We start from the raw sequence: 15,756 nt of genomic DNA on the forward strand, positions 1-15,756 counted from the left end.
CTGGAATAGATGACATTTCAGTGGAGATGATAAAGGCAGCTGGAGCTCCTTCAAGCTGGAAGCTGTTTCTTTCATAGTCAGTGGAAGCAAAGGAAACTATGTACAAGATGCGTTATGTACCCATAACAACTTACAGAGCAGAAGCTTGGACAATGACAAAGAAGGATGACAGTCGAATACAGGCAGCCGAAATGAAGTTCTTGAGGAGTATGATACAGAAGAATAGCAGAGAGAAAATAAGGAATGAGAAAATCCGGGAAGAAATTGGAATGGAAAAAATGAATGATAGAATAGAGAAGAGCCGATTAAGATGGCTTGGGTACATAAAGTGAATGAGTGATGAAAGAATGCCAAAAAAGGTGATGGAAATGCAAATGCAAGGAAAGAGGCCGCAGACGACCACGATTGAGATGGAAGGACACAATCCAACGCAGTATCAGAGAAAGAAACCTGGACTGGGACACAGTATTGGAGGAGGAGTGGTGGAAAGACTGAAGAAAGTGGAGAGGAACCATATTTGCCTCTACCCGGCTACAGCTAGATAACGGGAAATGATGATGATGACTGGTGTTTATTTATCTGTTTCAGGCCGAAGAAAAAGACACATCAATGAACCAGTCAGTCAATCACCACTGATCTGCAATCTAGGGCTGTCACCCAGGTGGCAGATTACAAATCAGTTCTTTACCTAAGCTGTTCTTAAATGATTACTATCAGATTTCAAACAGGTGCTGGGGTCCGAATATTTCATTTACGGATGTATCTTCTTGTGATGTTGCCTCACTAACAAGTTCTTTTCACGTTAATCTGACGTTTGGATAATTGCTCAGACATAACTGACGTTTAGTGTATCTTCAGATAGTCCATAATTCTTCCATATTATATTACTCTTGATTAGATAACGTCAGACTCTCAAAATATGATTCAACATCATCTTGGCCATCTGCATGTTAAGTACAGCCAAAATCATGGTGCAGGTTAAGCTTACGATATCAGTCATTCTGTAGGTAGAGAAAACATTCTTCCGTGTCACCAAATTTTATGTTTCCAAATGTCCACCAAATTTTCCTTTTAGAATATATTAAATTTCATTCAAATTCAAACTCTCAGTTTATTCAATGCCAACCATGTTATGTTGATAAAATCTACTGTAGTTACTCCTTTTATGATTTGTTTCACTCCTTTGTAGTGATGGGCAATGCTCTTGCTCGAGACTTTCAAGACTGACGACACAGATCTCGAGACTGATTCTCCTGTGCTGTGATCTGTGCAATGTCCCAGTAACTAAGAGTTTAAGCTTGATAGTAAATCATAAGGTGTTATTGCGTGAAATAACAATCTCATATGGAAATGTGTGTGCCGATAAATTTTGTTAAAAGCTTGGAAAAGTACTGCATATTCAATTGTACCATACCATACTTAATACCATGAACGAGAGTGAAAACAGAATGTCAGTATCTTAAACTGTTCACAACTTATTTGAGGTGGACATTTTAGCCAAATAACTCTGCATAATTTGTGAATTAACTGTAGATAGGAGGTACACCTACCTGGATACTAGAGGCATGCATTATTCGAACTTGAGACAGAGCAAGATGTGCCTTGCTACATATGCAACCACCATTACACTTAAGTGGAATGTGTAATCTAAAATGCCTGAGTTTGCTCCAGTTCTTTCGACAGGGTAGTAATGGGTAGTTCTCAAGATAGATTCTCCTGTGCTGTGATCTGTGCGATGTTGCAGTAACTATGAATGTAAGCTTGATAGTATATTGTCAGCAGTTTTCATATGGAAATGTGTATGCCGATAAATTTTGTCAAAAGCTTAGAAAAGTACTAAATCTTCAAGTATGAGCGCCTTAATACCATTAACGAAAGTGAAAACAATGTCAGTATCTTAAATAGTCCACGAATTATTTGAGTTGGACATCTTAGCTGAATAACCCAGCATAATTTGTAAATAATTGTAGATAGGATGTATACCTACTTGGATACTTCGCAGTTGTTGTTGACAGGATAGCCTCTTGTGATGCAGGCCGGGTAAGAGGTGTTTTCTATGATGATTCCTCTTCAGTGAATTGTGTTTTTAAGTGCTGGATCATCCCACAAGTATTTCTTCAAAATAACCTACATCCACGGCTTACGTTGTGTGTCGGACATTGTCTTAAAGTTGTCGCGTACAGTTAGACACAGTTACACATTGCACTGTAATATATCTAAGTATCTAATTATGATGCGAATGCTCTATAACATTGTGTGGACTTATTTCCTTCATCATTAAAATATCGGTAAACACAAGCACTGGTCATACGGATATTGAATGTAGCCGACAAAACAATAAGGGATGCTCTTCCTGGTATGTTAAGAAATATGGTGCAAGAGGATTGGTGGAGAAAATTTTTCTTTTCGAGAAAATGAGTTTACATTTTTCCTTCCGGGTGCACGATTCAAATTGATGAACTCTCCATATTTTCTGTGCCAGAGCACAAGCCGCTGCCATGCTTCAGGGAAGAGAAGAGAAGGGGAGGGAGGGGAAGTGGGGTGTATGGTGGAGGGAGAGAGAATGCTCCGCACTTATGCACAAGCTTCCTTGTTCGACTCGCACAGGATTGTCCTTGTCTCTTACAGGCAATACCCATAGCTCGTTTATTAAACAACCATAACTGCACACACAGTACAAGAACACACTGTAATTAAGACACACATGTCAGCCCAAGGAATGCACCACATCATTTCTCCTCTCATCTGTTGGTCGCAGTAACATTATTTATTATTTAATATGCTCCAAGATGCTACTCTGCTGCCCTATGATTGTGTATTCCTTCACTCACAACATTGCACATGGAATGAAATACTGAAGAAGGAAACAATACGCCCAATGGTTTGATTACAATAGATGTTCAATATGCCACCCCAATGGTTTGATTACAATAGATGTTCAATATGCCACCCCCTCCTACTTCGATACACAGTTCACAATGGTGTAGTAGTGACCTTTGGGACTATGTTCAGGATGTGTGGTGCGTCGCGAATTACCTGGAAAGCTACCTGTATTCTTGGTACAAGTTCATCTTCTCTTTCTACGGGGTTCATATAGTAGTCAGCTTGTGCAGAACAAACTGTACACTGCCTACTGGGGCTGGGAAGCGACTGTGCAAAACAAACGAGAAACTAGTGCATTCACATTGAGCATTATCTCTGTCTCCAACTTCCCACTACCCCTCCCTTCCCTTCCGTCCTCTGACGCAAGGCAACAGGCAGCGGCTAGCTCTCTGGCATAGCATATACTGCAAGTTCGTCGGTTTGAGTCGTGTGCCCTGAAGTAACAACGTAACCTCATTTTCTCGAAAATAAAAACTTTCTCCGCCAATCCGATTGCACCATCATTCTTAACATAACACGAAAAACATCCCTCATATTTTTGTCAGTATAGTTCTGATACACCTTGTATAAATGATATGAGTAAAAAACTAGAAACACAGTTCAGGCTATTTATGGATGATGTTATACTGTATAGAGCAGTAAATGAGATGCAAGATTGTGAACCACTGCAGGAGGACTTAAACAGTGCTGTGAGATGGACAGCAGACAATGGTATGAATATAAATGGGATGAAAAGTCAAGTTATAAGTTTCACCAATAGGTAAAGTCCTCTCAGTTTTATTTATTGTGCTGATGGGGTAATACTACCTTATGGGGAACACTGCAACTATCTAGATGTTAATATTAGGAATGGTTTTCATTGGGGTAATCACACTAACGAGGTTGTTAAGAAAGGTTATAGATTTCTTCAGAAGCTTATGAGAATTATGAGAGGGGTTGTAGTAAGGATGTAAAGGAGAGGGCAGTTAGAATATGGTTCCAGTGTATGGGACCCTCACCAGGACCACTTGATACAAGAACTAGAAAGAAATTGAGAGGAAAACAGTATGATTTGTTCTGGGTGATTTCCAACAAAGGAGTAGTGTTACGAAAATGTTGCAAACCTTGGGCTGGGAAGACTTGGGAGTAAGGAGACAAGATGCTTGACTATGGGATATGTTTCGAGCTGTCGATGGAGAGTTGGCGTGGAAAGATATAGGTAAACTAATAAGCTTGAGCGGAGCTTTTAAAAATAGAAAAGGTCATAACATGAAGATAAAGTTGGAATTCAAGAGTACAAATTGGGGCAAATATGAATGTATAGAACAAGCAGTAAGAGAGTGGAATAAATTAACAAGAGAAATGTTCAATAAATTTCCTAGTTCTTTGAAAATGTTTAACAGAAAACTAGGTAAGCAATTGATCTGCCACCTGAGTGACATCCCTAAATGCAGATCATTGATTGATTGATTGATTGATAATTCTTTGTTGTTTGTTATTGACCCAATTCCATTCCACAATACGAGAATTATATTCGTGTGTTCATTGTAATATAGCTATTGTTGAAGAAGTAATTATTTTCTGTTTGTTATTAAAGACTGATTCTGTTACACAGACAATAAGCTGGTCATTTATTACTGTTATAGCTTTAATCTTTGTAGCTTGCATGCAAGATTTTCTCAGAATTCAGTAGTACTTCAGTTCTATGAACACTGTAGCATACTATGTTCGCAACACTGGAAATCTTTTCACTTGCACTGCTTTTGTAAAATCGCGGCCCCACTGTCGGCAGCCCTGAAGATGGTTTTCCGTGGTTTCCCATTTTTACACGATGCAAATGCTGGGGCTGTCCCGTAATTAAGGCCATGGCCACTTCCTTCCTACTCATAGCCTTTTTCTGTCCCATCATCTCCATAAGACCTATCTGTGTTGGTAAAGCAACTTGTTAAAAAAAAAGGAGAGAAAAAGAGTAAAGTTGCGGTATCAGGAAGCAAATATATCAATGGGGATAGAAAAATCAATTGTAATAAAGAGCTTTATTGTTGTCTAGAGTATCATTAAACAAAGAGAATTTACATCACCAGGATAAGAATATTTCATCATTGTACTGATATAATCACTGTGTGAAAATTTCACTGTATTGTCTTTAGAAAGGGAGAGGCCATGAAAGGTTGGAAAATAAAAGGCTTCCCAGACCTCACAAACTTAAGGGAACAATAATTTGACCCCTCCAACTAAGAACATCATATCTGCATACAGTAAATTGTTGAGGAGAGCGGTTTCAAGGTTTTGAACATTTCCAACAAATCAGAGAATTTTTCAATATTAACGATTATAGGCTTTATGGAATGCATTTACTGTCTAGTGTATTTTGTCACAAGAAGCATGTTTTAATGTATTAAATAACCCATTTACATGTAGTTAAGAAATTACTGAACTGGAATTATCCAATGAAGAACATTGTATGTGAAGTTATTATGTTCTTCATTGGAGATGTGGCTCATTTTTTAGAACATAAGCAAATGTTTCATTTATGATGTTTTTAGTTGGAGGGGTCAAATTGAGTAAGTGATGTTGGATGGGAATGATTAAAGAGAAAAGAGCTGGTACAAGTGAGTGAAATCAGTGCTAGACTCAGCTGGATTACCGTGGTTACCCCGTTATGCTTAAAAGTTTTGGGCTTTTGGAAGTAATTTTAAAAATGGTCTGTATTTTCTATGTTATAACTAAGTTATGAGATTTGTTTGTACAGGAATCTCCCTATATATTGAGCATTGTTTAATACAGAAACAAGCGTTAATTCTAAATTTTATATGGTATATTTCTTTAATAAAATTGTCTACGAGAATTTGTGACTCAGGGTGGGCGAGAAGTCACTATACTCCTACATAATAATACAGAGTTACCGTACCTTATACATATAATGTGTCTCTGTTGCCTCCTTGATGCTCAAAACACAAACTGATGAAACTTTATGTCCGGTGTGACTTTTGTTGCAGCATATAATCACAATTAATCAGTCACTGCTGATCTGCATTTAGGGCAGTCGCTCAGATGGCAGATTCCCTATCTGTTGTTTTCCTAGCCTTTTCTTAAATGATTGCAAAGAAATTGGAAATTTATTGAACATATCCTTTGGTAAGTTATTCCAGTCCCTAACTGCCCTTCCTATAAACGAATATTTGCCCCAATTTGTGGGATAACGGTGGTGAAAGCTTCTTCCATAGCCCTCTGTAATGGGTAGCTGTGCTGTAGTTGTGTAATGACTACGGCCCGGATTTTTTACAAATGCATATGAGCATATGCAGATGCATATTTTGAACGTTAGTGCATGTATAGATATATTTTTTTCTCATGTGTGATCGATTATCTAAGATTTCTGAATGAAATGAAAAATATAATGAACTCTGTATATGTTTTACATCTCTTGGCAACACGAGAAGCCTTCCCTGATCAAGGACAGTGCTTTCAGTGTCACAGATGGATAATGACTTTTCACAACAGCTATTTCCTTCTTTCTGACATTTCAATCCATAAGCAACTACATAAGTAGAATCAGGCAGTCTTTGCCAGAAGAATGTTCCAAGCAATCAATGCCAGTGTACAAGTATTGCCCAGTTACGTGTGTCGACGTAGAACGTTCATTTTCAGTGTATAAATTAATTCTGTCCTACAACAGAAAGTCACTGACTCCTGAAAACATTGAAAAACTGTTAATAACCTACTGCCATGAATCATTTTACAAGGAATGAATCATGTTTATCAATTTAACACTGAGTTAAAATTAAATAATGCATTTGGTAAGTGTATTTTGTTTTATATTTTTAGTGCATATTTTCGTGCATATTTTCAAAATTTTTAGTGCATGTGCATGCATATTTTTGGAGTTTTTAGTGCATATGAATCCGGGCCCTAGTAATGACATACGTTCCTTGATGATATCCCATGAGAAGTTGCCTAGGGTGATAAGATCTGTACTGCACAGTGACCATATTAATCGTGCTATGAAGTCAGTGAACTCACTTGGGAAATGTTCAAGAAAAGTTTGTGCACGGACAAGACGAAGTGTGCTGGTGCTTTACATAGGGGTACAGTGATTTCTGATTTCTCATTCACTCTGTGCAAACTACAATCTAGATTTTTAAGGATTACCAATAAGGGCATTTAAAATCATGTCTGTTTATAAGTTTATCTACTTTATTTGTTGATGTGACTGTCATCTTTCTCTCCTTATCGCTTAATTTTACTATTGCTAGCTATCAAAGATCCTTCACCTGAAGCTGAGACACCAGAAAAACCAAAGCTCTGTGATGCATCAGCAATGAAAGATCCATGCTTTGAATCTGAACTAGCAACAGAACAAAAGTATTGTGATATACCGGGCATCAAGAATCTGTGTTTCGAACCAGAACTACGAATGGAACCAAAACAACAGGAACCTTCATTTGATTATATAACCTGCCCCTGGGCTGAGACCCAGATTACCTGAAAAATTCTTTGTGGAACTTTTATCTAATGCTTTTACAGTGTAATATAAAGGTACATATGTACAATGTATTGTTATCTTATGATTTTACAATGTAATATAACAACACAGAAATAATTATTGCAGGGCATTGTCTTAAGAAAACCTATGACCTATATGTTAGGCTTCCTGAAAACAACAACAACAACAACAACAACAATAATAATAATAATAATAATAATAATAATAATAATAATCTTTAATGGTTGCATGGCATAATATGAGGATTGGAAGTTTAATAGTAGCAACTATTTAATTACAACTGATACAAAAGAGATACATGTTACCAAGTTTTTATTGCCCTTCAAAGTAGTCACCAGCATTGTGTACAACCCATTGTCAGTGATGTAGAAGTTGTAGGATACCTTTAGCAATGCCTGTTATGTTAATAATTCAAATGGAGCAGTCTACTGCCTGATAAATCTCTGGAACAGTTACGAAGTGAATGCCACAAAGTGGTTCCTTCATCTTTGGAATCAAGTCAAAGTAACAAGGGCTTATGTTCGGGAGTATGGTGGATGGTGCAGCGATTCCCAGCCCCATCGACTGAAGAAATCAGCCACAGATTGCAGTGTATGCGGCCGAGCGTTGTCATGTAAAATGATGGGTGGGTTTGTCACCGCTTCCCTCTCAATGCTAGTCCCAGGTTTTGTTCCAAAACTGAACAGTAATACTGTGAATTGACGGTCTGCTGTGGAGGAACATAATGCATTTGGATAACACCGTCACAACTGTACATGAGAATCACTATACCTTTCACACTGCTGGGGTTCAGACGAATTTTCAATCTTCGTGGTGATCCGTAACGATGGCATTCGTTCAATTGGCGTTTCCGTTGTGGCTCGTACCATTTGGCTCATGCCTCATCTAGTGTAATGATATGGCATAAGAAAGCCTCTCCTTCTCACTCATAGTGCTCCAAGTATTTACGAGCAGCATCGTATTGTAACCATTCCTGCATTTCCCTCAAATCACACAGAACCCATCTTAATGAAATTTTTCTCATACCCAGGAGTTCCGTCAGAATGTGAAGTACAGTCCTATGCGCTAATTCGGTGTCTCAGGTGAGCTCACGGATAGTATAGCATCAATCAGTGTCCAATAATGCAGCGCGAGCATGCACGTCTTCTTTACTGACACTAGGATGACCTGGTCGATGCATATCCATCATATTTTGGCGTTCTCCATCGAAGGCTTTTACCCACTGTGTCACTGTTCTGTAAGGCAATGCAGATTCCCCACAAGCCTCTAGAAGACGTTGATGACATTGTCGTGCTGTATGACCTCTGGCACATTTAATCTTTATGCAACTCTGCTGTTCCTGTTTCGGAAAACATTGTGAAAACACTACCTTAGACCGCCAGCTAACACGAGGCTCTGTTCCTCCCGCCAGTTCGCAGGCACGTGATGTGGGGAGGGAGAGTCCTTATGCCCTGAGGTAAAGTAGGTATGTAACTAATGTGTGCTATCAACGACATCATTAGGTTCTATTGCATGGCGTCCTACAGCAGTGTTGCCACTGTTAAATTTCCAACCTTCGTATAACACTATGAAAGTAATACTGGTATTTACCGTGTACTGGGGAAGAAAATTTTGTGAAAGATGAATTTTTCAAATATATAGCGAACCAGCAATAATACAGTGTGTTTGTTTTTTTGCCCTGGCCCGGATGATTGCACACAAGCAAGCTGAGCAGAAAAACGTAGGTGTTACCCTTGTGGTGTATTGTGGTCAGGCAAGATAAAGAGGTGTGTAGACAGTTTCAAGACATCGCATGGCTTTTCAGCTCCAAGTAGGGAGACTGTGGGGTGTCTTGTTAATAAATTAAGAAAAAGGGGATCACTAAAAGCTGCGATTCCTCAGCAAAACTGCTAATTGAGGGGAAAATCACTGAAATTAGCACATCATTCAAACACTCACCAAGAATATCGCTTGCACAGCGAGTAGGTGTTTCAAATACCTCAGCCAATATCGCTACTAAACTTTTACATTTGAAACCTTACAGATTGACTATTGTCCATGAATTTCGACCCCTTGATGATGGTAAATGAGTCAATTTCTGTAATTTTATTTTACAGTGCATTGTTGACAGCATTATGGATACACATTTAATATTGTCTTCTAATGAGGCATGGTTTTAATTAAGTGGTCATGTTGCTTCACAAAACAATAGTTACTGGAGTACAGAAAATCCGTGGTCAATTCATTGCATGATGTTAAAGTTGGTGTATTGTGTGCAATAACAGCACAATGAGCAATAAGATTTTTTTTTTATGATGCAGTAAATAGAGAGAGGTACTGCAGAAATATATTCACACCATTTTTTCAATTGTTGTTATGTAATGAAAGAGAAAATTGATATTTCCAACAAGATTTTGGCATCGCCCACAGTGCTGCTGATTCCATGGACAATTTCTAAAGGGTTATGACCCTCCTCTTCCTCTGATCTTACTGTGTGTGAATGTGTATTTGTGGGGAAACCCAAAAAATAAAGTGTACAGAAATAATCCTCACACTGTAGAAAAACTTAAGGACGAGAGAAATCAGGAGAATTATGGAAGCAGAACTAAAGTGTGTGAATGGAAATTTAATCAAGAAATGTCAGAAACGTGTGTATGCAGGAGGACACCATTTTCAACATCACCTATCACAAGGTTAGTGCTAATTATAGTGCATGCTATTATTACCCAAATGTAATAAATCCCTACACTTGTCTTGTGTTTCGATCTCTGCCTACCCATCACATTTGCATGCAGTCGTCCAGCTAGGACTGAAAACGTACGTTTATAATAATACTAACATAAGATCAAGTTTTTTCCATCAGATCTGCAAATTACACATGAAGATCTTGATATTTCACAAATACCGTACTGTTAATATCATAAATGTGACTTTATCAAAACTAAAAGGCAGTCATTCTTGCTCCTTGCAAAACTCAAAAGTAAATACCAAGTCAGGATGACAAGCAACATTTTTATAAATGAGGCCCATAGAATAGCAAAGGCATATGCGCCAAAAGGTTGTTTTGAGAGAAATGTGATTAACGTTTTACTACGGGACGTATGTGCTAAAAGCTAGTTTTAGAGAACAATGTGATTAAAGGTTTAATGCGCTTTATTAAAAGAATCAATAAAGACATTAAGAAGTGTTCAGGTGTGCTATTTGACAGACATTCAAGGTTTCGGAATGCTAATTTAATCGACATTGTTATTTAAATAAGGTATGCATTCATGCGTGTGATAGCCGAAACTGTTTTCCTGTAAAGTTAACATTTTGCAAGAATTGTTCTAATATTAATCATTAATACAAATAATAAAGTATACACAATAAAACATAATGAATTAACTACTGTAATTAATATAAAGAAATATGTAACCATAAAGTATAAAGTGTGAACATGCCTAAGCGCTGGTCTAGCTTGGGTTGTGCTGTGAACAACCATGCATATGTCAGTAAAGTAAAGTGTCATCATTCATTGCTACCTCTTCTTCTCCTTCTGGTGTGTGGTACATGTTTTCTTGATAGGTAAATATACTTGTGAAGTATGCATGATGATGCGTGGGAATATTCGGAAGAAGTGAGTGAATATCTGCAACTTTTTTCTAGTGAAATAACTACAGGTTTGGTGTACTTATTTGGTAGACTGACTATCGAAAGATTGAAATGATGATTTTAGCCCTGCACACGTCCCTTTTGCAGATGCACTCAAGGTTCTCCATAATAAGCAGGTTTAATGCCAAATCCCATTTTGTAGTTGCTCTTCCCTCTGAAAACTTGGCGCTCAAAACTTGCCATTTTGTTATGTGGTTTTGCAAAATTCCTACATCTTTAAATTGGTCTCTCATTGCCATAATGGCATCAAAAGGGTTCTTCCTTCTGTAAATTCTTATTTGTTGGCCATACTGAATCCCAGTAAACACTTCTCTTCTCATAAGATACAATTTGATATTCCCAAAATCACGATCACAAGGAAGATAAGGGTGGCCGGGAATCATGAAGACGTGTTCAGTATTTGAGAAATGGTCGGCATGGATGTATCTGAGACAGGTCAAAACCATGTTCATGTTTTTATTCTTCCCACTACAATTATCGCTGAAAATACATAATATCTTCACTTCGGGTGGTATTTTACTTTCAGTATAGTGCATGAGGCAACTTGCAATTTCAGCAGAGCCTCATTTTCCAATACTTTCATCCCGAAGATGCATTGAAGTTGTTCTGTCCTTTGTATTGAGCATACAGAAATTATAAATCCATAATTTCCTCTTGTAAAATTTGATTCCAGAATTTACTTTGGGTGTGGGAAGCGTCTGTTGCTTGTCTATGGCAACAGCAGCAAATGTTGGGTCCTTGGTATCAGCCATTTGTTTTAACAGTGCTTGTGCCATCTTAGTTCTGCGTTCATGCAAACTCATTTCCTGTTTTAATTCTATTATTTGTTTGGAATCGATGTCTTGTCTTATTGTCTCTAGTTGTCACTCTGTTTTGTCACAATAGTTGCAGGTGTCAGGCATTGCAGGAGTAAATCCAAGGTTAAATTCTGTGTTAAAGATCTGTCGGTAAAATGACGCAGGAACTGGAAGATCTTCAGGATGGTTTTCAACAATCCAGTCACAGTAAGCCTCATATATTTTGAATATACTTAAATCAGAGGCTAAATATTTCCTGTGTGGGCTTTTAGCTCTGCTGTAGTGGCTAGATAAGGCAGGGAAACTTAATGTGTGCCTTTATGTTTTCTCTGTCTGAATCGGGTATTCTTGTCATTTCCTGATGCCCACAATGATCTACATCAATGGTTCCAGTTCCTGTAACCTTGTCACGAGCAGTACGCAGTCACTTTTCACTCATACTATGTATGTTGCGAAAAGCAACTGTGCAAACATTGTAACTCTTATTTGCATGAATCACTTTATAATCTACTGTGCACAATCTACACGCAATCTTTCTACATCCACACTAGTCATTAGTTTATTTAAATTACTATTCTGTAGGTTGTAATTTCCTATGTCCCAAAATGTTTGAATTATTTCAGCAGTTTCATTTTGACCCAGTTTCTCAAAACAACCACACAGACAAGTAGGCCCTACTTTGGCCTTTACAACATTATTTGCTTTCGCACTTACATATTCTTTACAGTACTTCTCTTCTTCTTGGCCACGTTCATTTTCCATTGGTGTTTCTGCACACAGCATTTTCTAGGATGACTTACTTGATGAGACATAGAATCATGGCCTGTATCACTCATTGTGCTTAATAAACGTACATCAGTGCAGTAAATGCACTAAAGGTTTATTGAATGGTATCATCAATACACAACACTACATGCACTCAATAAACCTTACTCTGAGAGCTACAAGCCACCAGATTGCATGTTACAACTGTCTTCACATGCAACAGACTGAACTCGACAGATACTTGGCCCCGGTCGGCAGGCTGTCGGTTGTTGTGTGTGTCGTTGATTTTCCAGGCTCGCCTTTTATACGAAAGCTTGACACTTGGCATGAATGTCATGGATATCACCCGATACAGCTGTAATCGTGCAAGCGAAGAGGAAGCTTGTTAAGTGAGTAAGTACTGACATGGGGTTTCAATAGAATTGTACCAGGCGACGATAGGTCGTTGGCACAGTAGAGGCAGACCCACGAGGCGCAAAGTAGGTTGCAGAGCCAGACAGCAGGTGAGTCCGATTTCAGTTTTGATGGCTGCATCAGTCATGACAGTGTTGTTGGTCATTGGAGGGGTCGAGATGAACCCTGGACCTGATCCTGCTAATGCGGTTGGATGGGAAGAGATGGAGAAGGTAAGGGAAATCGTTAAGGGTCAAGCTGAACAAATGAGAGAGTTACTACGAGAGCAAGCCAGTGAACTAAGAGAAATAGTGAAAGAGGAGATAGGCAAAGTGACAGAAATGGTGGTCCAAAATAATAAAGAATTATCAGTTTGAGGGATAAGGTGAGAAAAATGGAGGAAGAGATAAAAGAATTAAGGTGGCAGGAGAAGAATGTGATCTCATACTCTTTACAACGCAGTGGTCCTACACTGTTCAAATTATTTATTTTATTTTATTTTATTTTATTTTATTTTATTTTATTTTATTTTATTTTATTTTATTTTATTTATTATTTTATTTTTTATTTTATTTATTTATTTTTTATTTTATTTTATTTTTTATTTTATTTTTTATTTTTTTAAAATTTTATTTTATTTTATTTTATACTAAAGATGATCTGGTATCCAAAGTGCTGGAGATAATAAACGAGAGGTTGAAGATCACCTGCAGGGAGGCCGATACAGAGAATGGGGAAGGCAAAAGGCAACAGACCAGTGAGAGTGAGGTTCATATCAACCCTACTAGTAAAGAAGATTTTGTATAATACAAGCCGATTGAAAGGTGAAAAATTATGGATCAAACAGGAGCTGGAGAAAGAAGCCTTCAAGAACCAGAGATTGCTACAGTTCTACCTAGGCAAAGCTAGGCGTGCAGGATTAATGGCCTACATAAGGGGCAACAAATTAGTGGTAGGTGACAGCAAGTAGACCAGAGCATGGGGGGCTGGAGCAGTTAAAGAATATGTACAACACAGAGGGTACATTGGCCGAGGAGAAAGGTGAACGTACGAGGCAGCTGAGATCAGCAGAATGCGGAGCAGTGAGCAATGACCAGGAAGTGAAGCGACAAGAACAGAGAGAGGAAGAAGCCAACGCAGAGACAACTAATAGTGAGGGCAGTCGTGGTGACCTACAGCGGCAGCTGAGTGCTGACTCTGTGAGAGACGCAACACCGAAATGCAGACGTGTCAGTCTGAAGGACTTCTGGCGCAGAAATGGTAATTTAAACTAGGGTGGCCTCAATAGGGAATGTATTATTACACTAGATGAGAACTCTGGCGAACTGAGTGTTACTAGGATTATGAGGTCCAAGAAGAACAGCCAGAGTGAAGGGCAGGGTAGGAAGAAATAACTAGAGATAACAGTAGGGTGCATCAATATTGAAGGTCTTAGAAGTAAGTTACATAATGAATCTTTTAAAGAGTTGTTACAAAGCTTGCATATCCTCGCATGTGTGGAAACCTGGATTCCACTGAAAAGTAATGTAAAAATAGAAGAGTTCATGGTTTACTATAAGGCAAAAGAAAGACGAACCGGCAGGGGCAGATACCCGGGTGGGATAATGGTTATGGTTAGGGAGGATTTGCAATCTAGAATAGACCAAATTGAATCAGAAATGGAGGAGATAATGTGGGTTAAAATAAAGATGTACGATGAGAGTGAGCCAGATTTATGTATTGGTTTTGTCTACAACCCTCCTGAAGTCTCTCCATTTGCAAAAAAGGATTTCTTTGATGAGTTGGCACTAGAAATGAATAGAATTCAAAACATTTTTGAGGATGCAGGTATTCTAATAATGGGAGACTTCAATGCGAGGGTTACGGATCAGAAGCCGGTGTACGACAAAGGGGCAGAAAAAGTTTATGTACAAGAGAGAAGTGAGCCAGGATAAGGGTTCTAATATAAATGGAGAAAAGTTGCTAGAGCTGTGTGGTACGGTAGAATTATATATGGTTCGAACCCCACTGTCGGCAGCCCTGAAAATGGTTTTCCGTGGTTTCCCATTTTCACACCAGGCAAATGCTGGGGCTGTACATTAATTAAGGCCACGGCCGCTTCCTTCCCACTCTTAGTCCTTTCCTGTCCCATCGTCGCCGTAAGACCTATCTGTGTCGGTGCGACGTAAAACAACTTTAAAAATATATATATATATATTTTGAATGGATGGTGGCATGGTGACGAATTAGGGAACCTGACATACATAACGGAGGCAGGGGGTAGTATCACAGATTTGGCGCTGTGCTCTAGGAATGCATTGCCTCTGATTAAAAGCATGAATGTTAAGGAATGGGGTGAGTCACATCATCTACCAATTATTGTCAGAGTAAATGATAGAGAGGCTAGGGCATTAACAAGCAATACAATAAAATTCAAAGAAACCTTTACTAAATACAGGTGGAGAGAGGAGCTAAAGGAGGAGTTTATGAACTAGTATGAGGGAGAAATAGGCCAGATAGTGAAAGCTGGAATAGACTCAATGATCGAGAATAACCTAACGAGTGCAGCAGTTAAAATAACAGAAAACACTGTAAAGATGGCAGGTGAGAAGATGAGGATAAAGGAGGGGGAGAACATAATAGGAAAGGGTTGGTACAATGACAAATGCAGGCATAAAAAGTATGAAGTACTGAAAGCATTGAAGGCGTATAGAAAGCACGGGGGAGAAAACCATAGGATTGAATTTTGTAACTTGAGAAGAGAATAGAGAAATACTGTAGGGGTATGCAACTAAGTCTGAATGGCAGGAGCAGAAAATTGAT

The 15,756-nt window shown here is 38.5% G+C and overlaps 1 protein-coding gene across 2 annotated transcripts in view; it reads left to right on the forward strand.

The window, feature by feature from the left end:
• LOC136858175 (zinc finger protein 660) overlaps nt 1-9,018 on the forward strand; it is a 110,338-nt gene extending 101,320 nt beyond the window's left edge. For both annotated transcript variants that reach the window (XM_067137531.2, XM_067137530.2), the window contains exon 6: nt 7,119-9,018. In XM_067137531.2, the coding sequence (XP_066993632.2) occupies nt 7,119-7,351 (233 nt within the window). In that variant the 3' untranslated portion in view covers nt 7,352-9,018. The remainder of the gene's footprint in view (nt 1-7,118) is intronic.
• Nucleotides 9,019-15,756: the final 6,738 nt, after the last annotated feature.

This window comes from Anabrus simplex, chromosome 1, assembly GCF_040414725.1.
Source record: "Anabrus simplex isolate iqAnaSimp1 chromosome 1, ASM4041472v1, whole genome shotgun sequence".
NCBI classification, from domain to species: domain Eukaryota; kingdom Metazoa; phylum Arthropoda; class Insecta; order Orthoptera; family Tettigoniidae; genus Anabrus; species Anabrus simplex.